Source organism: Choloepus didactylus, chromosome 10 (assembly GCF_015220235.1).
Source record: "Choloepus didactylus isolate mChoDid1 chromosome 10, mChoDid1.pri, whole genome shotgun sequence".
NCBI lineage: Eukaryota > Metazoa > Chordata > Mammalia > Pilosa > Megalonychidae > Choloepus > Choloepus didactylus.
In genome coordinates this window covers 51104795-51130310 of record NC_051316.1, presented here as the reverse complement: position 1 = coordinate 51130310, position 25516 = coordinate 51104795, and the positions used below count along the sequence as shown (strand labels likewise).

Here is a 25516-nt window from a genome sequence, read left to right as displayed (position 1 = left end):
GACACACACAAACCAGGCAACAAACAAAAAACTCTGAGCCTATATGGTTGAGGATTAAACCAGACAAATTTTGAAACTTTATCTATTTTGACATACTATGCAATCAATACATGGAGAAATGCTTTCACTGGTTCAACAAACATTTATTAGGCACCAGACACTGTGCATGTCAGAGATGAAATATATTGATTCCAAAAATACAGTAAAATTTCCGCTGTCTGCAAAGAGCTCACAGTCTATAATAGTCAGATGTGTGCAAGGGATTGTAGAAGCTGTAATGCTTCTTCCTTCTTCATTCTATCTTGTACTACTTCTAAACCATAAGAAAAACAATTGGTAAAATGCTAAAAATTCTAATTTCTTGTGATTTCAAGAAAAATTGTTTAAAACAGCCCCCACAACCTTTCTTCTGTATTTGCATTCATGACCACCTCCCTGCAGGGAGGCACCAATGCCTTTGAGACACGGACTGGGCTGAAATAATTAAACCTGTAATCTTGTTTTGTGCCAGGAAAATGTTTTCAAAACATCTGCACTATTTAACCAGCCAAAACATTTTGTGAAAAATATTTGTGAATGTTTCCATCAGGAGGTACTCACTCATTTGAAGTAATGGATGGAAATATTTGAAAATATTTGGTCACTTTAACTGTATGTGTGTGTGTGTGTTGAATGTGTGTGCATGAATGTGCATATGCTCGTGTGTAGCAGTAGTGTTTTACTTGCAATTATGTTTTCAAGTCAATGCACTTATTGTATTTGACTTTGTAAAGGAGAATAGAGAATACGAGGATAGGAACCTAATACCCGTTTTTAAATGAGGGAAATAATGATAGTTCCTTATTGTTTAACAATATTTTAGAACTTATGGAATTATTTTACCTCTGTTACTAGTTTTCATACTAAGCCTGTGAAATAAGTATCAATATTTTCATTTTACATAATGAAAAAATGTGACTCAGTGTGATAAAAGCATTGCAATTCTTCAGTTAGTAAATATCAAAGATGAACCCAAGATCATGGGTCATTCCACTACACTACAGCTGGACCAATGCTTAAAGACCTATGAGATCTGTAAAAAGAGGATTCGTGAATTGGTTTCCATTTCTCTGTGGATGATTCTAATGGTACAATAGCCACTTAATACAGGCCCCACTTGCTGCATCTGAGCTCTGGCTGTATTGCAGTGGACTCAGCACATTGTGGTAGAATTTGACTCCAAAACCCTTGTTTTGAATTCCAGGTTTTGAATTCCAGTTCTGCCACTTATAAGCAGTGCATATTTGTGCCTAAACTGCTGCCTTGTTGTCTTCACATAGGAACATGGCATTGGTAATGCAACAGAGATTTGTTGCAATATCCCTGGCACATAGTAGGTGCTCAAGAATTACCCAGAGGGGCGTTACCTGGACTCTCCTGGGATGGTGTCAAGAGATGCAGAAGTTGACTTGGGGGAATATAGGAGTTGTAGGGAATGGGGCTCTTACATACAGGCAAGGGCCAAACTCCAGAATCACTGCTGAATCCTGCCCTTAACCCACATGTAGCAAATTGGTATTTCGGCCATTGGCAGATTCATCTCTTTTATCCCTGATCTTCCTATTCACATATGTCACATATGTCCCAAGAAGCATTCTATCAAGAAGAAGAGAGAGAAAAGCATCCTTGAGAATATGAGGGAAATGTAGGAATGGTATTCATGAATACTGTTTACAAGGCTCAGACTTGTACTAATTCTTTTTTTTTTTTTTCTTTAAATCCTTTATAGCTGATGGCGTTTGTATCTTTAAATGCTTACTCAACAGAGACACTGAATGTTGCCGTGTGGGAAGAGAGTCCATCTTGATTACTCTGGGGTCCAACAGTGCTTTGCTGAAGTTTGAATCTCATACTGGTGAGTTTTGACTCTGTCCTGATTCCCTGTATTTTCCAAAAACCTTAACTCTCCCAATTGGCTAACTTTCAGCTGTTACTGATCAGTTGGCTTACAGAAGCATGCTTCCTGACACAAGCTGTCATCCACTGATGGAAGGATTTAAAACTGTTTCTAATGCTTACTTGCTTCTGTGGCTACAGAACAATCAGCCCTCTCCTAGAGTATGAGAACTTTTAATTTTAAGCTCCACCTCCTTTTGGTCCTCCTTCATCCAAAGCTACAGGATTGTCCAGATTGTCACCATGTGGTTGTTTCTCCTTGAAGATGAGCTTGTTTGTAGAAATCTGATTTTCAGTTTGTCGTTCAGCATGCTTTCATCCTGTTTTGCCTTTAAGTTATTTGTTGAGTATTTTTAGACTCTGGACATTAAATATCAACCAACAGGGAGATAAACTAAAGTAGAAGTATTTTTAGAAGCAATTAAAAAGGCACATTAGAAGCATAACCCTGGATTTTCAGACTGATAAAGAAAACAAGGCCTTTCAACTACTTAGGTCTACCTTAGATGGCCGGTTGTTATTTCTTTAGCCTTAGATATAGAATGTTCGCTTACGGTGTTAATCCAGATAAATGTAAAATATTAGCAATGATACAGATTCTCTCTGGTGAGACTATCCAAAGCTATTTTGTTGTTTTTGGGATAAAGAAGTTAAACTGGTTTCTTGTGCCTCCAAAAACTGGACTCTATTATTTACTATGTCAGCCAAAGTAAGGACTTGTTTCATCACCTATTTATCCAACTATCCATTTCACTCCCATATATTTCAACCTGCATATCATTAATTAGAATTTAAAATTTATTCATGATTCTTTTATTTTTCTACTGAGTTTAAATTTACATACATTGAAATGCACAAGTCTTAATAATTCCGTCATTCCTGAAATTTACCTCATACTTTCTCAGTCACTTCCCACTCCCATTCTCCTGCAGGGAACCACTGTTCTGTCTTCCCCGCCCCACCACCATATGTTAACTTTGTCATTCTTAGAACTTCCATAGATGGTACCAATCAATAAATCCTCTGTTAAGTAAGGTCACTCACCATAACATTTTGAAATTTGTTGGTGGTATTGCAAGTATCAGTAATTTGTTCATTTTTATTAATGTACTGCAACTGTTTATCCATTCTCATTTTTTTTCAGTCATTGTAATTATTTGTTAATTCTTAATTTCTCAGTTGCAACTTCATTGGAAACTTGACCAAAACACTCTGGTCATGAGCCTTGATTTCTTGTCAGGAGGTTGGGTAGGCTTGGTCCTTCATTTTTTCCATTTTTCCTTTCCTTTTTTTTTTTTTTTTTTGGTGTATGTGTTTGTTTCCTTTCTTGATTGCAATGAGGTACATTGAGTGACTGTTAAATTTAAGAGACTTGGAGTGGGGTTACTTACTCAGTTGAGTGGATTCTGCATGCGGTCCTCTCTCTGAGGCAGGGTGTCTATTAGTTTAATTTTATTTTAGTCTCAGACCACTAGAGAGAGTCCCATTTCTATGTCAATTTCCCTTTTAAAAAATTTTTATTTTATTTTATTTTTTTATTGTGGAATATAACATATATACCTAAAAGTGATAACTTTCAAAGTGAGATTTACCAAGTGGTTAGAGAGTAATTTCAAAGAATGTTATGAGTTACAGTTCCACAATTTTAGTTATTTCCTTATTATCAAATATGACTATACACAGAAAGGTGATAACTTTCAATGTACAATTTAATGAGTAGCTATAGAGAAAATTTCAAAGAATGTTGTGGGTTATAATTCTATCATTTCAGTTCTTTCCTTCTAGCTATTGTAATACCCTAGCAAGTAAGAAAAAAAATTATATAAAGATTCAGTATTTGTAATCCTTTGTTAAATTCCATTTTGTCTGTTGCTACCTCTTCATCTCATTTAATCACTTTCCAAATCTTCAGGGATGTCTAGGCAGTGACCACCTTTGCTGGTTTGGATGTATTATGTCCCCCAAAATGCCATGTTCATTAATGCAATCTTGTGGGGGCAGACATTAGTGTTGATTAGGTTGGAATCTTTGGATTAGGTTGTTTCCATGGAGATGTGACTCACCCAACTGTAGGTAATACCTTTGATTAGATTATTTCCATGGAGACGTGGCCCTGCCCATTCAGCGTGGGTCTTGACTTAATCACTGGAACCCTATAAAAGAGTTCACAAACAGAAGGCCCTCAGAGCAGCTGAGAGTGAAATTCTGGAGAGCAGCTTAGAGAGACATTTTGGAGATGGATTTTGAAAGCAGACTTTTGCTGACATTTTGCTCCAGAGAAGCTAAGAGAGAATAAACACCTCAAGAGCAACATTTTGAAGAACACACAGGAACTGAGAGAGGAGCTGGAACACAACTTGGAATCAGCAGATGCCAGCCATGTGCCTTCACAGCTAACAAAGGTTTTCCAGATGCCACTGGCATTCCTTCAGTGAAGGGACCCTATTGTTGATGCCTTACCTTGGATACTTTACGGCCTTAAGACTGTAACTTTATAACCAAATAACCCCCCTTTTTAAAAGCCAATCCATGTCTGGTATTTTGCATTCTGGCAGCATTAGCAAACCAGAACACCACCCTAACTTGTTCACATTGAAAAGGGTGATGACATTATGGGAAAGGGGACTCACCTGGTTGATGTTCTTGAAGAGGCTATTGCCTCTGGCATAGGAGCTCTCTGGAGGATTTAAGTTTCTGAAAAATAAACTTAGTGAGTGAAACTTTTATAGATTCTCAGATAGGGACCAGGGTAGCCCTTAGGATTTGGGGGACTACTGTTGATTTGGGGTTACCATACTGTGGCCATTTGGGATATCTAGCTAAAGCTTGCGTAGGCATAACCTCCAGGACAGCCTCTCAACTCTATTTGAAGTCTCTCAGCCACTGGAACCTTGTTTTGTTGCCTTTCTTTTTCCCATTTTGGTCAAAAAGACATTCTCAATCCCTCAGTGCCAGAATCAGGCCCATTCCTGGGATCTGTGTCCCATAGTCTCCAGGGGGACTCACTCACCTGGGAGTCCTGTCCCACATCAAGGGGAGGGTGATGAATTTATTTGCAGAGTTAGGCTTAGAGAGAGAAAGGCCACATCTGAGCAACAAAAGAGGTTCTCTAGAGGTGACTCCTAGGTGTAATCATAGGTAGGCTTAGCCTCCCCTTTTCACAAGAGCAAGCCTCAAGATTGAGGGCTTGACTTATTAAATAGGAGATTCCTAATTTCACAAAACATGTTCTGTCCAAGATAAACAATCAGTGTCTTACATTATCTTCACTTAGTTGTACAATCATCTTCACTCTCTATTTTAAACAATTCTCATGACCCCAAACACTCCAAAGCTCTTCTCAGCCCTTAATTATTTATCTCTAGTATTTGTGTGGTACTAATAAGGTATTCCTATTAATTATAGTCCCTAGTATGCAGTGGGTAGTTTTCCCATATACCAACACCGCTAACTCTTTATGCCAGTGTCATACCATAGAAGTGTATCATTCATGCCCTTATTTATATTTGTAGCGCTGATCTGTGGGGTACATGCCTTTAAACAACCCCTTTCAGTCATGTTTGCCTCCACTATAGCTCTGATACTTATAATCCCATTAACGAACAGTCATCACCACTATCCACTCCCATACCTTTAAATTCACCCTCATTAACATATCTGCACATATTAGTTTCTTCATTAGCTTCTATATATCTCTAGTTCCCCTATATTCTATTTTATAAGACACTGATATTACATTGTTGAAGGAGTTCATAGTAGTGGTATCATACAATATCTCTCCTTTTGTGTCTGACTTATTTCATTCAGAATTATATCTTCAAGGTTCATCCACGTTACCATATGTTTGAGGCCCTCATTCCTTCTTACTGCTGCATAGTATTCCATTGTATGTATATACCACATTTTGTTTATCCACTCATCTTTTGAAGGACACTTGTTTCCATCTCTTGGCAATTGTGAACAATGCCACTATGAACACTGGTGTACAAGCATCTGTGTGTGTCACTGATTTCAGATCCTCTGGGTATATACCAAGGAGGGATTGCCAGATCATAGGGTAACTCAATATCTAGTCTTCTGAGGAATCGCCAAACTGTCTACCACAGTGACTGTACCATTATATGGTCTCACCAGCAATGAATAAGAGTTTCAATTTCTCCACATCCTCTTCAGCATTTGTTGTTTCCTGTTAGTTTAATGGCAGCCATTTTTATTGGTGTGAGATGATATCTCATTGGGTTTTGATTTGCATTTCCTAATAGTGAAGATGAACAATTGTCTATGTGATTTTTAGCCATTTGTATTTCTTCTTTGGAAAAATATCTTTTCTTATCTTTTTCCCATTTTATAATTAGGTTGTACTATTGTCATTGAGTTGTAGGATTTGTTTATGTAGGCAGGATTTCAGTCTCTTATCAGATAGATAGTTTCCAAATATTTTCTCCCATTGAGTTGTCTGCCTCTTAACCTTTTTGACAAAGTCTTTTGAGGCACAGAAGCTTTTGATTTTGAGGAGTTCCCATTATCTATTCTTTCTTTTGTTGTGTATGCTTTGGTTGTAAGATCTAAGAAGCTACCTCCTGTTACTAGGTCTTGCAGATATTTCCCTATATTACCTTCTAAGAGTTTTATGGTGCTGTCTCTTACTTTGAGGTCTTTGATCCACTTTGAGTTAATCTTTGTATAGGGTGTGACGTAGGGGTCTTCTTTAATTCCTTTGGATATGGATATCCAGTTCTCCCAGCCCCATTGGTTAAAGAGACTGTTCTGTCCCAGGTCACTGGATTTGGGGGCCTTATCAAAAATCAGTTGGCCATAGACCTGGGGTCTGTTTCCAAACTCTTGATTTAATTCCATTGATCAGTATGTCTATCTTTGTGCCAATACGTTGCTGTTTTGACTACTGTGGCTTTATAGTAGACTTTAAAGTCAGGAAGCGTTAAGTCCTCCCACTTCATTCTTCTTTTTTAGAATGTTTTTGGCAATTCCAGACCCCTTTCACTTCCAAATAAATTTGATAACTAGCTTTTCCAAATCTGCAAAAAGTAGGTTGTTAGAATTTTGATTGGAATTGTGTTGAATCTGTATATCAATTTGTGTAGAATTGACATCTTAATGATGTTTCGCTTTCCTATCCATGAATACAGAATATCTTCCCACCTCTTTAGGTCCCTTTTGATTTCTTTAAATAACATGTAATTTTCTGAGTAGAGGTCTTTTACATCCTTGGTTAATTTTATTCCTGGGTACTTGATTTTTTAGTTGCTCTTGTGAATGGAATCTGTTCTCTTGATTGCCTCTTCAGTTAGGTCATTACTAGTGTGTAGAAACATTACTGAGTTATGCACATTAATATTGTATCCCACCACTTTGCTGAATTTATTAGCTAAAGTAGCTTTGTCGTTCATTTCTCAGGATTTGCCAAATACAAGATCATTTTATCTGCAAATAATGACAGTTTTACTTCTTCTTTTCCAATTTGGATGCATTTTATTTCTTTGTCTTGGCGAATTGCTCTGGGTAGAACTTCTAGCACAATGTTGAATAATAGTGGTGACAGTGGGCATCTTTGTCTCGTTTCTGATTTTAGAGGAAAGGCTTTCAGCTTCTCACCATTGAGTACTATGCTCTCTCACTGTTGAACACTGTACTGGGTTTTTCATATATGCCCTTTATCATGTTGAGGAAGCTTCCTTCAATTCCTACCTTTTGATGTGTTTTTAAAGAATCAAAAAGGGATGCTGAATTTTGTCAAGTGCTTTTTCAGTCTCTATCAAGATGATCATTTGATTTTTCCCTCTCAATTTGTACATTTTTTGTATTACATTGATTGATATTTTTATGTTGAACCACCTTGCATGCCAGGAATAAACCCCACTTGTTTATGGTGTATAATTCTTTTAATGTGCCTTTGGATTTGATTTGCAAGTATTTTTTTTGAGAATTTTTGCATTTATATTCCTTAGGGAGATTGGCCTGTAGTTTTCCTTTCTTGTAGTATCTTTTGTCTGGTTTTGGTATTAGACTGATATTAGCTTCCTAAAACGAGTTAGGTAGGTAGTTCCTTTTTCTTCAATTTTTTGAAAGAGTTTGAGTAGGAATGGTGTCAATTCTTTTTGGAAAGTTTGGTAACATTCCCCTGTGAAGACATCTGGCCCTGGGCTTTTATTTATAGGTAGATTTTTGATGATTGATAAGATCTCTTTGCTTGTGATTGGTTTGTTGAGGTCTATTTCTTCTTGGGTCAGTCTAGATTGTTCATGTGTTTTCAGGAAATTGCCTGTTTCCTCTAGGTTGTCTAGATTCTTGGTGTACAGTTGTTCTTAGTATCCTCCTATAATTTCTTAAATTTCTTTGGGATCCATAGTAATAACCCCACTTTCATTTCTGATTTTGTTTACTTGGGTCTTCTCTCTTTTTTACTTTGTCATTCTAGCTAAGGGTTTGTCAATTTTGTTGATCTTATCAATGAACCAACTTTTGGCTTTATTTATTCTCTGTTATTTTTTTTGTTCTCCAGCTTATTTATTTCTGCTTTAATCTTTGTTGTTTCTTTTCTTCTACTTGTTATGGGTTAGTTTGCTGATCATTCTCTAGCCTCTTCAGTTGTTCAGTTAGGTCTTGGTTTTAGCTCTTTCTTCCTTTTTGATATATGCATTTAGGTCTATAAATTTCTCTCTCAGCACCGCCTTCGCTTGCACCCCATAGGTTCTGATACATTGTGTTCTCATTTTCATTTGTCTCTGGATATTTACCTATTTCTCTTGCAATTTCTTCTTTGACCCACTGGGTGTTTAGGAATGTGTTCTTTAACCTCTATATATTTGTGAAAGATCTGGTTCTTTGGTGGTTATTGATTTCTAGTTGTATTCTATTATGGTCAGAGAATGTGCTTTGAATGATTTCAGTGTTTTAAAATTTATTAAGACTTCTTTTGTGCCCCAGCAAATGATCTATCCTGGAGAATGTTCCACGGGTGCTAGAGAAGAATGTGTATTCTAGAACTTTGGGATGTAATGATCTATATATGTCTGTGAAATCTAATTCATTTATCACATTGTTTAGGTTCTCAATTTCCTCACTGGATCTCTGTTTAGTTGTTTTATCTATAGAAGAGAGTGGTGTATTGAAGTCTTCCACTATTATTGTAGAAATATCTATTGCTCCCTTCAGTTTAGCCTGTTTGGCTCGTGTACTTTGGAGCTCCTTTATTGGGTGTATAAACATTTATGATTGTTATTTCTTCTTGGTGAATTGTCCCTTTTTAAAATATATAGTATCCTTCTTTGTCTTTTATGATATCTTTGCATTTAAAGTCTATTTTTTCTGGCATTAGTATTGCTACCCCTGCTTTCTTTTGGTTGCAGTTTGTATAAAATATTTTTTTCCATCCTTTCACTTTCAGTCTCTTTGTGTTGCAGGGTCTAAGATGAGTCTCCTGTAAATGGCATATTGATAGGTCATATTTTTTAATCCATTCTACCTGTCTTATCTTTTAATTGGGGAATTTATTCCATTCACTTTCAAAGTTATTACCATGAAGGCATTTTTTGAAATAGCCATCTTATTCTTTGGTTTTTAATTGTCAGATCTATCTTTACCCCCTCTCTTTTTTCCTTTAAGTTACCCTTACTAATATTCTTCAGTTCTGTGCCCTTCTCCAGACTCTCTCTCCTTTCTTTCTTTCTCAGCCAGTAGAGATCCCTTTAGTATTTCTTTTGGGGCAGGTCTCTTGTTAACAGGTTCTCTCAGCATTTGTTTGTCTGTGAAAATTTTAACTTCTCTCAATTTTGAAGGAGAGTTTTGATGGATAAAGAATTTTTTCCTGGCAGTTTTTCTCTTTTAGAATCAAATGTGTCATGCCACTACCTTCTTGCCTCCATGGTGTCTACTGAGTAGTCAGTACTTAGTTTTATGTAGTTTCCTTTGTATGTGGCGAATCGCTTCTCTCTTGCTGCTTTCAGGACTTTCTCCTCTTCAGCATTTGACAGTCTGATTAGTATATGTCTCGGAATGGGTCTATTTGGATTTATTCTATTTGGAGTTTGTTGGGCTTCTTTGACTTGCATAATTTTGTTGTTTAGAAGGGTTGGGAGGTTTTCCCCAACTATGTCCTCAAATACTCTTCCTAGCCTTTTACTCTTCTCCTTCTGGGATACCAATAATTCTTGTATTTGCATGCTCCATGTTATCCTTAATTTCCTTGAGCTCCATTTCAATTTTTTTTTATTTTTTTCACCATTAGTTCTTTCGTGTGTTTGCATTGCCTTGTCCTCTGATTCACTTATTCTTTCTTCTGCTTCTTCAAACTGCTGTTGTGTGTTTCTAATATATTTTAAATTTAATTTACAGTACGCTTTATTTCCATAAGATCTGCTGTTTTTTATTTACTCAGTCAAATTCTTCTTTATGCTCTTCTAGTGTCTTCTTGATGTCCTTTATATCTTTAGCCAACCCTTTGAAGTGGTTTTGGAGGTTTGTGTGTACTTCTTTGATTAATTGCTCCAGATTCTGTGTCTCCTATAGGTTTTTAATTTGGTCGTTTGGCTTGAGCATATCTATTTGTGTCTTCATATGCTTTGTGATTTTCTATTGGCTTCAGGGCATTTGATTATTTTGGTAAGATTATTTTGGGAAATGCAGGACTACCTGGACATTTATTTAAAATTTGGCAGAACCACACCTTGCTGGAGTGCACTTTCCCTGGCTTCTCAGGAGATGGTGCTCTTGAGCCACCTCTCACCCTCAAGCTAGCTCTCCCCTTACTTCGCCTGTGTGCTGTACCTGGTCCAAACCACGTGGAAATCCAATCAGTGCCCCAGTTATTTGTGTACACTGGGGACTGCCAACCTTGGGGATTGGGGTGGCCCTGTGTAGCTTAGCATGGAGTCTGCCTAAGGGTGCAGTGTGTCTGATAATTCCCGGTCCTCCGTCTAGAGCTGCGGGGTCACACGTCTCACCCTCTAGGTCAAGTGCACCTCAGACCCTCTCTGCCATGCACCCACGAGCCTCTGGAGTTGAAGAAGGGCTCCTGGCACTTTCATGTGGTGCCCTTTCCTCTCACCGCCTCTCATCCATGCACACACCATGGGCATCTGTGGAGGAAGAGTAAATGTGGTCGCCACAAGTCTGCTGAATCCCGAGTTCTGCTATGGGAGCATCTGGCTGCGGAGCTGTGAAGGGTTATCTCCCCAGCCAACTGCTGAAATGGGTGCATGAGGGCGTGGAAAGCTGCTCCCTCCCATACTTGGCATCCAGCTCCAGCCGTTAGCCCCTGGTGGTTGTCCCGGTTGAACATACTCACTCTGTCATTTCACATGCTGTCTCTCCATCTCTCCATCCAAGTTCCAACTATGCATTGTAGAGTTCTCCATCCAGGCAGTTGTACCCTGGAACTGCTGTTCTGGCCACCTTCTGCCTCTTCTCTTATCCCTTTCAAGGAGAAGTTTGCTGTGCCTCTCCTATACCATCATCTTCCTGAAACTATCCATTCTCATTTTGATGGACATTGAGGCTATTTCCAGTTTGGGGCCATTACGAATAAGGGTGATATGAATATTCTCATAAAGATATTTTTGTACACATATTTTTTCTCTTTCTGTTTTGCTTCAATACCTAGGAATAAAATTGCTGGGTCATAAAGGAAGTGCATGTTTAGTTTTACAAGAAATAGCCATAGTTTTTCCTGAACTGGTTTTATCATTTTACACTCCAATCAATAATGAATGAGGGTTCTCATTCCACCACATCATTGCCAATATTTAGTCTTTTGGCCTTTTTAATTTTATCCATTCTGGTAGGTATGTGGTTGTATCTCATTGTGGTTTTAATTTGCATTTTTCTGATGACTAATGATGTTAAGCACTTTTTCATGTGCTTATAAATTCAAATCATTTGCCTGTTATTAATTGGTTGTTTGTAGAGTTGTTCTTTATCCATGGTACGAGGCCTTTGTCAGATATGTATTTTACAGATGTCTTCTAGTTGATGGCTTGCTGATTCATTCTATGTTGATGTCTTATTTTGAACAGAAGTCTTGAAAGTCTAGCTTATCTTTTCTTTTTTTTTTTTTTTTTTTGTGATTTCCTTCTGTGTCTTAAGAAACCTTTGTCTGTCCTCAAGCAGTAAACTATTTCTCCTGTTTCCGTCTAGAAGTTTCATAGCTTTACACTTTATATTTTAGGTATATGAGCCATCTAAATTATTTTCGTATAGCATAATGTATGGAATCAAGGATTATTTTTAGTCTATATGGATATACAGTTATTCTAGCACCATTTGTTGTAAAGACTTTTGAAAATCAAACAGTATAAGAATTAGTCTATTCCTGAGCTTTCTGTTCTGTTCCATTGATTATCCTTGTGCTGGTACCACATTGTCTGGATTATCTTTATGGCAGCCCTTGAATTTAGATTAATTTAAGCCCCTCTACTTTGTTCTTCTTCAAGATTCCTTTGGATATTCTTTTTTTTCCTCTGCATATTATAATTATGTTGTCAATTTCTACAAAAGTGCTTGGTCCAGTTATGATTAGGATTGCTCAATTGGTGATAATTGTCATTTTAACTATTGTCATTTTGCCAACCAATCACTGGTGAGCTGAAGCTGGATCATACCACGAGAGCAAAGTGTTACATTTGCAGGAATTTGATAGCTTGAATTTGACCAGGCAGAAGAATTCATACCACGGAAACTGGCAAACTCCAAAAACTGGGCCTTTCCACACCTTTTTTTGAAAAGCCGATTGTTAAATGTTTATCAACATACCTTTGATTTCAGTCAGGAATTTTGTATATTACTCCATTTATTTCAGTGTTCTTTAAATTTTCCCAGCTAAATTTTAGTAGTTTTCATGTGGTGTATGTGTAGAGGTCATGCACAACTTTTGATAAATTTATCTCTAAATATTTTATGCTTTATAACCTATCAAATAAAATTTCTAAAACTCAGAAATCTTTGCTGCTGGTATATAATAAAAATTAATTTAATATGAATCTTGGGTTCTGTGACCTTTTAAATTCACTTATAAGCTCTAGTACTTTTGTATAGATTCCTCAGGACATTTTACATTAAGAAAAAATAAATCCTTTGTCATCTGTGAACAGAGACAATTTAATTCTTCCTTTCTGATCTTTATGTCTTTTTATGTTTTTGTTCTTGCCTTCTTGCAATTCTCGTGACCTCCAGGTAAGGAGGGATAACTAGGTAGAGGAGGTATCCTTGTCATTTTCCAAATTTTAGGGTGAAAGTTCAGGATATCATCATTAAATGTAATATTTGCTGTTTGTTTTTCATAGGTGCCTTCTAGTCTTAGCTGGCTGGAAGTCTTTTTAAAATCATAATTGGGTGACGAATTTTGTCAAACGTTTTTCTGGATCAGTCAATATGATCAGATGACTTTTTCTCCTTTATTCTGTAAATTTGGTGAATTTCTTTGAATGGAATAGTTTGTATAGAATTGCTATTATTTCTCTCTTACATACTTGATAAAATTCAGCTGTCAAGTCATCTGGGCTTGAATTTTATTTGTGGGAATAAAATTTCCTTAATAGTTGTAGGGCTCTTCAGATTTTTTATTTCTTCTTGTGTCAGTTCTGTATTTTAGGTCATTTCATGGGTTTTTTTTCCTTTTCATCTAAGATGTGAATTTATTGGCAAAATAGTTCATAATTTGCATATTATCTTTAAATGATGTAGGACCTGTACTAATTTCTCCTGTTTCTTGTTTCACATTGGTTATTAATATCACCTCATATTTTTCTTGATCATCCTAACTAGAGGTTTAATAAGTTTTTCAGTATTTTCAATAAATCAGCTTTTGGTTGCATTGGTTTTTGTAACTTTTTGCAATGATATATTCTCTATTTCATTGATTTCTCTTCTTGTCTTTCTAATTTTCCTTCTTCCACATTCTTTGGGCTTACCTTGCACTTAGTTCTAGCTTTTTAGAGTGGAATTTCAGGTAATTAATTTTATTCTTTTATCCTTTTCTAATATAATTTCTTAAAGCCAAAAAATTTCCATAAGCACTGCTTTAGCTGTATAAGCAAATATTAAAATGTTGCATTTTCATTGTCATTCATTTCCAAATATTTTCTAATATGTTTTCAGTTTACTTCTCTGATCCCTTTGATATTGAAAAGTCTTTTTATTTCCATGTATTTGGGAGTTTTGCAGATATGTTTCTGTTATTTATTTCTAATTTAATTACATTGTTGTCTGAGAATACACTCTATGACTTCAACTCTTTTAAATTCATTGAAACGCATTTTTTTGGTCTGTAAATTGTCTGTCATGGTGAATGTTCCACTTGCAGTTGAAAAGAATGTTTACTATGGTGTCCTTGGGTGAAATGTTCTATAAATATCAGTTAGGTCATGTTGATTGTAATGGTGTTCTGTATCCTTATTATTGTTCTCTTGAATTGTTCTATAGGTGTCTGAGAGTGAAGTGTTAAATCTCTCACTATAATTTGTCTAGTTTTCTTTTTAATTCTATCATTTTGTTCCATATATTTTTCCTGTATTAATAATAAATTTATTTAAAATTAAATAATTTATTTATCCATTATTATTAATGGAATTATTAATTGCTTTCAGTTATTTTCTCTTACAATGATACTGTGAGTATTTTTATACATATAACCTGGTACAAGAGATTTAATAAGATACTGAGATAAGAATCAGATTGTTGAGTCATAGGGTATGCACATAATAAACCTTACTATGTAGCAGGAAACTAGTTTTCAGTATTGGTTAAACAAATTTGCATAATTGATAAATTATGATAATCAACTGTCTAATATTGACCCCCAAAAACCCATGTATTCCTCTAATAGACCCAACTTAATTATAATGCATTATCCTTCTCTTTTTAATTGCTGGCTTTAGTTTGCTAATATTCAGGATTTTTACATCAGTCTTTATTAGTGAGATTAGTCTGTAAATTCTTCCTTGTGCTTTTCTTATTAGTTTTTTTCCTTTTTAAAATTTATTTTATATTTTTATTTAATGTTTTTTAATTAGAGAAGTTGTCAGTTTACAGGGAAATCATGTAAAAATTACAGTGTTCCCATATACCCCCTACTGATGATACTTTGCATTAGTGTGGTACCTTTGTTACAGTTGGTGAAAGAATATTAAAATGGTACTATTAACTATAGTCCATAGTTTAAAATAGTTGTATTTTTTCCATGTACCACCCTATTTTTAACACCTTGTATTAGTGTGATACATTTGTTATAAGTCATGAAAGACCATTTTTATACTTGTACTGTTTGTTAACTATAGTCCATTGTTTACAATAGGGCTCATTGTGTGACAGAATCCTATGTTTTATTTTTTAGTTTTTATTCTAGTAACTTATATATGACCTAAAATGTCCTCTTTTAACCTCATTCACAATATGTCAGTGCTGTGAATTATGCTCACAGTAATGTGCTACCATCACCACCATCTATATCCAAACTTTGCAATCAACCTACATAGAAACTCTCTACAAATAAAGCATTAACTCCCCATTCTCTATCCTGTACCCAGCCCCTGAAAAACAATATTCTATGTTCTAAGTCTATATGAGTTTTCTTATTCAAATTATTTCATGTCAGTGAGATCATATAATATTTGAACTTCTGTTTCTGGCTTGTTTAACTCAGCATAATGTCTTCATAGTTCCTCCATGTTGTTGCATGTATCGGGACTTCATTCCTTGTTACGCTGAGTAACTATACCATATTTTGTCTATCCATTCATTGGTTGATGGGACTTGGGTTGCTTCTGTCTTTAGGAAATTATGAATAATTTGAAATTATGAAATTATGAAAAATTATGAACACTATGAACATCGGTGTGCAAATGTCTGTCCAAATTATGAATAATTTGAAATTATGAAATTATGAAAAATTATGAACACTATGAACATTGGTGTGCAAATATCTGTCCAAATCCCTGCTCTAGGTTCTTCAGGGTATACACCTAGTAGAGGGATTATTGGGTCATATGATAATTCTATGCTCAGCTTTCTGAGGAACTGCCAAACTGTCTTCCACTATTTTACATTCCCACCAGCAATGAACCAATATTCCTATTTCTCCACATCCTCTCCAATGCTTGTTATTTTAAATTTTTTCAATAGTAGCCATTCTAATGGGTATGAAATGGCATCTCGTGGTTTTGGTTTGCATTGCCATAATAGCTGATGATGTTGAGCGTCTTTTAGCTACTTGTATATCCTCTTTGGAGAAATGTCTATTCAAGTCTTTTGCCCATTTTTAAATTGGGTTGTTTTTCTTTTTATTGTTGATTTCTAGGATTTCTTTATATATTCTAGATATTAAACCATTATCAGATATGTGGTTTCCAGTAATTTTGCTCCATTGAGTAGGTTGTCTTTTCACTTTTGTGATAAAGACTTTTGAGGCACAAATTTTTTTTTTAATTATTTTGGTGAGGTCCCTTTATTTTTTCTTTTGTTGCTTGTGATTTTAGTGTAAAGAAACCATTCTAAGAAACCATTGTCTAATACAGGATCCTGGAGATGCTTCCCTACATTTTCTTCTAGGAGTTTTGTAGTCCTGGTTCCTATATTTAGGTCTTTGATCCATGTTGAGTTAATTTTTGTATATAGTTTGAGATAGGGTTCCTTCTTCATTCTTTTGCCTATAGATATCCAGTTCTCCAAGCACCAGTGTGAAGAAACTATTCTTTCTCAACTGAGTGGACTTGGCAGCCTTGTCAAATATCAACTGGCCAGAGATGCAAACTCTCAGTTTGTTCTCATTCGGTAATAAATCTATCCTTGTGCAAATACCATGTTTTGATCACTGTAGCTTTGTAATAAGCTTCAAAGTCAAGAAGAGTGAGTCCTCCAACTTCATTCTTCCTTTTAAAGATGTTTTTGGCTATTTGGACCCACTTACCCTTCCAAATAAATTTGATGATTGGCTTTCCATTTCTGCAAAGTCAGCTGTTGGAATTTTTATTGGGATTGTATTGAACTATCTAACTATCTAACTCATCTAACTCATTTTATGAAGCCAACGTCACCCTAATACCAAAGCCAGATAAAGATACTACAAGAAAAGAAAATTACAGACCAATTTCTCTAGTGAATACAGATATAAAACTCCTCAACAAAATACTTGCAAATCGAATCTTACAGCATATTAAAAGAATTTATATACCAAAATCAAGTGTGTTTTATCCAAGGTATGCAAGGGTGGTTCAACATTAGAAAATCAATTAATGTAATATACTACATTAACAAAATGAAGGGGGAAAAAAACACATGATCATCTCCATTTTAAAAATAGTCTTCTAATCCATGAACATAGAATGTCCTTTAGTTTTCTTTGAATTCTTTTAGCAATGTTTTGTAGTTTTCTATGTACAAGTCCTTTAAATCCTTGCTTAAATTATTCCTACGTATCTGATTCTTTTAATTGCTATTGTAAATGGAATTTTTTTTAATTTCCTCCTCAGAGTGCTCATTGCTAGTGTATAGAAACACTACTGATTTTTGCATGTTGTTCTTGAACCCTGCCACTTTGTTGAAATCATTTCTTAACTCTAGTAGCTTTGTTGTAGATTTTTTGAGACTTTGTGTTTCTAGCATCCTGTCATCTGCAAATAGTGACAGTTTTACTTTTTCCTTTCCAATTTGAATGCCTTTTATTTCTTTTTCTTGTCTAGCTGTTCTAGCTAGAACTTCCCACACAATGTTGAATAATAGTGGTGACAGTGGGAATTCTTGTCTTGTTCCTAATCATGGAGGGAAAGCTTTGAGTCTTTCACCATTAAGTAGGATGTGAGCTGTGGGTTTTTCACTTATGCTCTTTATCATATTGAGGAAGTTTCCTTCTGTTCTAGTGTTCTAAGTGTTTTTATCAAGAAGTTGAGCTGGATTTTGTCAAGTGCCTTTTCTGCATCAATGGAGATGATCATGTGTTTTTTCCCCCTTCATTTTGTTAATGTAGTATATTACATTAATTGATTTTCTAATGTTGAACCACCCTTGCATACCTTGGATAAAACACATTTGATTATGGTATATAAATTCTTTTAATATGCTGTAAGATTCGATTTGCAGGTATTTTGTTGAGGAGTTTTACATCTGTATTCACTAGAGAAATTGGTCTGTAATTTTCTTTTCTTATAGTATCTTTATCTGGCTTTGGTGTTAGGGTGATGCTGGCTTCATAAAATGAGTTAGATAGTGTTCCATCCTGTTCAGTGTTTGGGGAGAATTTGACCATGTGGTATTAATTCTTCTTGGAATAATTGGTAGAATTCACCTATGAAGCCATCTAGTCCTGGGCTTTTCTTTTTGGGGAGGTTTTTGATGACCATTTCAATTTCTTTACCTGTAAATGGTCATTGAGGTCCTCTGTTTCTTCTAGAGTCACTGTAGGTTGTTCGTGTGTTTCTAGGAATTTGTCCATTTCATCTAGGTTGTCTAATTTGTTGGCACATGGTTGTTCATGGTATCCTTTTATCCATTTTATGTCCCCCCTCTCATTTCTGATTTTAGTTATTTGCATTCTGTCTCTTTTTTTCTTTGTCAGTCTAGCTAAGGATTTGTCAATTTTGTTAATCTTTAAGAAAACCAACTTTTGGTTTTGTTAATGCTCCCTTATTGTCTTATTAATTCTCAATTTCATTTATTTCTACTTTAGTCTTTGTCATTTCTTTCCTTATGCTTGCTTTGGGTTTAGTTTGCTGCTTTTTCTGGTTCCACCGGGTATGCAGTTAGGTATGATTTTTAGTTCTTTCTTCTTTTTTTAATGTAAGCATTTAAGGCTATAAAATTCCCTCTCAGCACTGTGTTTGTTGCATCCCATAGATTTTGATGTGTTGTGCTCTCGTTTTCATCAGTCTCAAGATATTTGCTTATTTCTCTTGCAATTTCTTCTTTTTCTTGCTGATTGTTTAAGAGTATGTTATTTAACTTCCATATGGTAGTGGATTTTCCAGTTCACTGCCTGGTATTGATTTCCACCTTCATTCCATTAAGGTCAGGGAAGTTTCATCGTGTAATTTCAATCTTTTTAAATTTATTGAGACTTGTTTTGTGACCTAACATGTGGCCTGTCCTACAGAATGATCCATTTGCCTTTGAGAAGTATATCCTGCTGTTTGAGGGTGCCATGTTGTAAGGTGTAGTTAATTTACCATATTATTCAAGTTTTCTGTTTTGTTATTGATCTTCTGTTTAGACTCTTTCTATTGATAAGAGTGGTATATTGAAATCTCCAACTATTATTGTAGAGGTGTCTATTTCTCCCTTCAGTTTTGCCGGTGTTTGCCTCATGTATTTTGGCACATCATGGTTAGGTGTATAAATATATATGATTGTTATTTCTTTTTGTTGGCTTGCCCCTTTTATTAATATATTTTGTGTCCTTCTTTGTCTCTTACAACAGCTTTTGAGTTGATGTCTGTTTTGTCCGATATTAATGTACTGATTTCACCTTTTTTGGTTACCATCAGCAAGGAATATCTTTTTGCATCCTTTTTCTTTCAATCTATTTTGTGTCTTTTGGTCTAATGTGAGTCTCTTGAAAACAACGTATAGTTGGATCATGCTTTTTTGTCCATTCTGCCAATCCATGTCTTTTGACTGGGGAGTTTAATCTATTAACATTGAGTATTATTACTGTAAAGGCAGAACATCAGCAGTTTTGTCCTTTGGGTTTTTATATATCACAACTTTTTTTTTTTTTTTTTTTTTTTTTTATCTGTGTTCCTTTATTGCAACACTTTTTTTCTGAATAGTTATTCTTTTCTGATGTATCTGACTGGTTGCTTTCTCATTTCTGTTTCTATATATTTTTAAAATACTTGCTTTGTGGTTCCTCTGGGGTTTATATTACACAACCTGCATCTATAAGGTATTAATTTGAAAAGATACCAACTTAGCTTACATGTTCTCTTCTCTCATATCCCCGTTTCCCCTCCTTATAATTTTTGTCCTACTTTACCATTTTATGTATATTCTGCATGTCCATTATTAGCTAATATGCCTTTTTATTGGTCTGTTGTATTCTGACTTTATAGGAATTAAAGAGTTAGAATTGTATATTGATGATACAGTACTATTGAATTTTGCATTTACCCTTTTAGTTACCCTTACTTATGATCTTCATTTTGTCACACTACTCCAAGCCACTCTCTCTTATCCCTTTCAACCTGCCAAACTCCCTTTAGTAATTCTTGTAGGGCAGATGTTTTGTTGACAAACTCTCTCAGTTTATGCTTATCTGTGAATGCTTAAACCCTCCCTCATTTTGGAAGGACACTTTTGTTGGATAAAGAATTTTTGCCTGGAAGTTTTTCTTTTTCAGTACTTTAAATATATCATACTACTTCCTTCTAACCTCCATGGTTTCTGATGAGAAATTGGAACTGAGCCTTATTGTGGTTCCCTTGTATATAGGAAATTGCTTTTCTCTTGCTGCTTTCACAACTCTTTCTTTGTCTTTGGCCTTTCACACTCTGATTAGTAGGCGTCTTGGAGTAGGTCTGTTAGGATTTATCTTATTTGGAGTATATGGCACTTCTTGGGCATACATATTTAAGTCTTTCATAACTGTTGGGAATTTTTGGCCATTATTTCCTCACATATTCTTTGTGCCTCTTTTGCCTTCTCTGCTCCTTCTGGGACACCCATGATGCATATGGTTTGAGTACTGTCTTTCAAATCCCCGAGACACTGCTCAATTTTTTCCATTCTTTTCTCTGTCGATTCTTATGCCTGTGTGATTTTGATTGTCCTGTCTTCTACTTAGCTGATTCTTCTTCCTGTTCAAATCTGTTGTTGTATGACTCTAGTGTATTTTTAATCTCTATTATTGTGCCTGTCATCACCATAATTTATGTTTGTTTTTATACTTTCAAATTCTTCTTTGTGCTTATATATTGTCTTCTTTTTTTTTTCAACTTCAAAGTCGTAACTGTAATTGTTTCTCTTCCTCACGTTTTTTTTTTTTTTTTCATTTTTATTGAGATTGTTCAGATACCATACAATTATCCAAAGATCCAAAGTGTACAATCACTTGCCCCTGGGTACCCTCATACAGCTGTGCATCCATCACATTTAAGTTTTGTTCAATTTTTAGAAACTTTTCATTACTCCAGACAAGAAATAAAGTGAAAGATGAAAAAAGAAAAAAAGAAAAAGAATCTCTAAACCTCCCCATCCCTAACCAACCCCCCTCAATTGTTGACTCCTAGTATTGATATAGTACGTTTGTTACTGTTTATGAAAAAATGTTGAAATACTACTAACTGTAGTATATAGTTTGTAATAGGTATATAGTTCTTCCCTATATGCCCCTCTATTATCAACTTCTAATTGTATTGTCATACATTTGTTCTGGTTCATGAAGTGATTTCTAGTATTTGTACAGTTGATCATGGACATTGCCCACCATAGGATTCAGTTTTATACATTCCCATCTTTTGACCTCCAGCTTTCCTTCTGGTGACATACATGACTCTGAGCTTCCCCTTTCCACCTCATTCACACACCATTTGGCACTGTTAGTTATTCTCACATCTTGCTACCAACACCCCTGTTCATTTCCAAACATTTAAGTTCATCCTATTTGAACATTCTGCTCATACTAAGCAACCACTCCCCATTCTTAAGCCTCATCCTATATCTTGGTACCTTATATTTCATATCTATGAGTTTACATATTATAATTAGTTCCTATCAGTGAGACCCTGCAATAATTGTCCTAATGTGTCTGGCTTATTTCACTCAGTATATTGCCCTCGAGGTTTTGTCATCAACCCATTTTTTTTTTAATATGGTTTTGTTCACTCACCATACATTCCAACCCAAGTAAATAATAGATGGTTTTCTGCATGGTCATACATTTATGTGTTCACCACCTTCACCATTATCTATATAAGAGCATCTGCATTTCTTCCACAAGGCAGGAGGGAGAGTCAAAGAAGGTAGAGAGGCAAAAGGAAGAGGAAAAAAAAGACAGCTAGAAAGCAGCAAAAGGAAAAATAACCTTAAAATCAAAGTAGAATGAAGAATCAGACAATACCACCAATGTCAAGTGTCTAACATGCCTCCCCTATCCCCTCCTCTTATCTGCATTCACCTTGGTATATCACCTTTGTTACATTAAAGGAAGCATAATACAATGATTCTATTAGTTATAGTCTCTAGTTTATGCTGATTGCATCCCTCCCCCAGTGCCTCCCCATTTTTAACACCTTGCAAGGTTGACATTTGCTTGTTCTCCCTCGTAAAAGAACATATTTGTACATTTTATCACAATTGTTGAATACTCTAGATTTCACCAAGTTACACAGTCCCAGTCTTTATCTTTCCTCCTTTCTTGTGGTGTCTCACATGCTCCCCACCTTCCTCTCTCAACCGTATTCATAGTTACCTTTGTTCAGTGTACTTACATTGTTGTGCTACCGTCTCTCCAAATTGTGTTCCAAACCACGCACTCCTGTCTACTATCACCCTGTAGTGCTCCCTTTAGTATTTCCTGTAGGACAGGTGTCTTGTTCACAAAGTCTCTCATTGTCTGTTTGTCAGAAAATATTTTGAGCTCTCCCTTATATTTGAAGGACAGCTTTGCTGGATACGGGATTCTTGGTTGGCGGTTTTTCTCTTTCAGTATCTTAAATATATCACACCACTTCCTTCTTGTCTGCATGGTTTCTGCTGAGAGATCTGCACATAGTCTTATTAAGCTTCCTTTGTATGTAATGGATCGCTTTTCTCTTGCTGCTTTCAGGATTCTCTCTTTGTCTTTGACATTTGATAATCTGAATATTAAGTGTCTTAGTGTAGGCCTATTCATATCTCTTCTGTTTGGAGTATGCTGCGCTTCTTGGATCTGTAATTTTATGTCTTTCCTAAGAGATGGGAAATTTTCATTAATTATTTCCTCTATTATTGCTTCTGCCCCCTTTCCCTTCTCTTCTCCTTCTGGGACACCAATGATACGTACATTATTGTACTTTGTTTCATCCTTGAGTTCCCGGAGACGTTGCTCATATTTTTTCATTCTTTTCTCCATCTGCTCCTTTGCGTGTAGGCTTTCAGGTGTTTTGTTCTCCAATTCCTGAGTGTTTTCTTCTGCCTCTTGAGATCTGCTATTGTATGTTTCCATTGTGTCTTTCATCTCTTGTGTTGTGCCTTTCATTTTCATAGATTCTACTAGTTGTTTTTTTGAACTTTTGATTTCTGCCGTATACATGCCCAGTGCTTCCTTTACAGCCTCTATCTCTTTTGCAATATCTTCTCTAAACTTTTTGATTTGATTTAGCATTAGTTGTTTAAATTCCTGTATCTCAGTTGAAGTGTACATTTGTTCCTTTGACTGGGCCATAACTTTGTTTTTCTTAGTGTAGGTTGTAATTTTCTGTTGTCTAGGCATGTTTCCTTGGTTATCCAAATCAGGTTTTCCCAGACCAGAACAGGCTCAGGTCCCAGAGGGAAGAAGTATTCAGTATCTGGTTTCCCTGAGGGTGTGTCTTAGAAAATTGCTCTACCCTTTGATGCCTCAGGTCACTGTGCTTTTCTGCCCAGCAGGTGATGCCTGTTAGCCTATAATTCTTGACTGGTGTGAGGAGGTGTGGCCATGTTCCCCCAGGCTCTGGGTTCTGGTTCTGAATGGAAAGGGCCACACCCCTTTCCTCCTAGAGAAGACAGAGCCCCCAGGTGGAGGTCATTAGCATTTCAGTGGTCTTGCTCTCTGCTTGTGCTGTCTCCACCCATCTCCACTTCACAGCCCTGGAAACTGAAAATGACTGGGGCTTTCTCCACTGAGCTGAAAAAGAAACAGATAGTCCCCTTCAGACCCAGTCCAAGGCGACCCTCCGGCTCTCCCAAGTCAGTCGTCACCCAAAGCCTCTGTCTGTTTTTTGGGGATTTGTACCTGTAGTGAGCAGTTCACACTCGCTACTTAAAACCCCAGTTGGAGCTCAGCTGAGCTATATTTGCTTGCTGGGAGAGAGCTTCTCTCTGGCATCACGAGGCTTTGCAGCTCGGCCTATGGGGGAGGGGGTCTCCTGACTTGGATCCGCAGGTTTTACTTACAGATTTTGTGCTGTGTTCTCGGGCATTCCTCCCAATTCAGGTTGGTTGTATGATGAGTGGATGGTCTCGTTTGTCCCCCTGCAGTTATTCTGGATTATTTACTAGTTGTTTCTGGTTTTTTGTAGTTGTTCCAGGGGGACTACTTAGCTTCCACTCCTCTCTATGCCGCCATTTTGCCCCTCCCTCTATATATTTTCTTCTTAATATTCTTTAACTCTTTATCCATATTTTCTGTCATCTACTTGAATTGATTTAGGATATTTGTTTGAACTTTTTTGATTAGTTTTTCAAAATTCTGTGTGTCTTCTGAAGTTTTAATTTGTTCCCTCAACTAAGCTGTACCTTCCTGTTGTTTCTTACTATGGCTTGTAGTTTTTTTTGTTTGTTTTTTTTTTAACATTCATTTTATTGAGATATATTCACATACCATGCAGTCATACAAAACAAGTCGTACATTCAATTGTTCACAGTACCATTACATAGTTGTACATTCATCACCAAAATCAATCCCCGACACCCTCATTACCACACACACAAAAATAACCAGAATAATAATTAAAGTGAAAAAGAGCAACTAAAATAAAAAAGAACACTGGGCGCCCTTGTCTGTTTGTTTGTTTGTTTCCTTCCCCCACCTTTCCACTCATCCATCCACAAACTAGGCAAAGGGGAATGTGATCCCTATGGCCCCCCCAATCCCACTGTCCCCCCTCATAAGCCACATTTTTATACAATTGTCTTCAAGATTCTTGGGTTCTGGGTTGTAGTTTGATCGTTTCAGGTATCCACCACCAGCTACCCGGATCCATTAGAACCTAAAAATGGTTATCTATATTGTGCATAAGAGTGCCCACCAGAGTGACCTCTCGGCTCCTTTTGGAATCTCTCTGCCACTGAAGCTTATTTCATTTCCTTTCACATCCCCCTTTTGGTCAAGAAGATGTTCTCCATCTCATGATGCCGGGTCCGGCTTGTAGTTTTTTGATAATTTAACTTTGAAGGTCAGTGTCTCCCTCTTTTCTAGGGTTTTATTGTTAATTGGCTTTGTGTTAAAGCTCTTCTCTGACACTTGGCCCAACTTATTCTAAATGTTTAGAGAAGCCCATGTTTAATTGTTGAGATTTTCTCAGCTCTTCTTCAGCTGATTCTTGCCCTGGATGTGTGATATAATTTATAATATTGCACTATTTTTGCAATTATTTCACCTCCAGGAAAAAGCATCCTTTCCTCTGCTCCTTCTCCAGGAATCTTGATGTGTTCTGTTTGCTTTAGTGCAGAGTGTTCTCCCCAGCTCCTAGGATTTGTTTAAATTCTCCCCACCACTTAGTGCTCCCTTTTCCTTATGCTTTTTAGTTCTGGGAACTTCCAGTCTTATAGCAGTTCAGTTACTGCCCCATCCCTTTTTTTTCTTTTTTTTTTTCCTGTGAGGCTATTCTCCCTCCAGTTTCTTCCCTGTTAGTGTACCTTGCCCCAGGAAGCCAGATGGAGTTGATTCAGAAAAGATGGG

The 25516-nt window shown here is 36.2% G+C and overlaps 1 protein-coding gene across 2 annotated transcripts in view; it reads left to right on the top strand.

Moving 5' to 3' along the window:
- The window catches only part of LOC119545523 (histone-arginine methyltransferase CARM1-like), a 280411-nt gene that overhangs the window by 101534 nt on the left and 153361 nt on the right, over positions 1-25516 (top strand). For both annotated transcript variants that reach the window (XM_037851118.1, XM_037851119.1), the window contains exon 2: positions 1769-1894. In XM_037851118.1, the coding sequence (XP_037707046.1) occupies positions 1769-1894 (126 nt within the window). The remainder of the gene's footprint in view (positions 1-1768; positions 1895-25516) is intronic.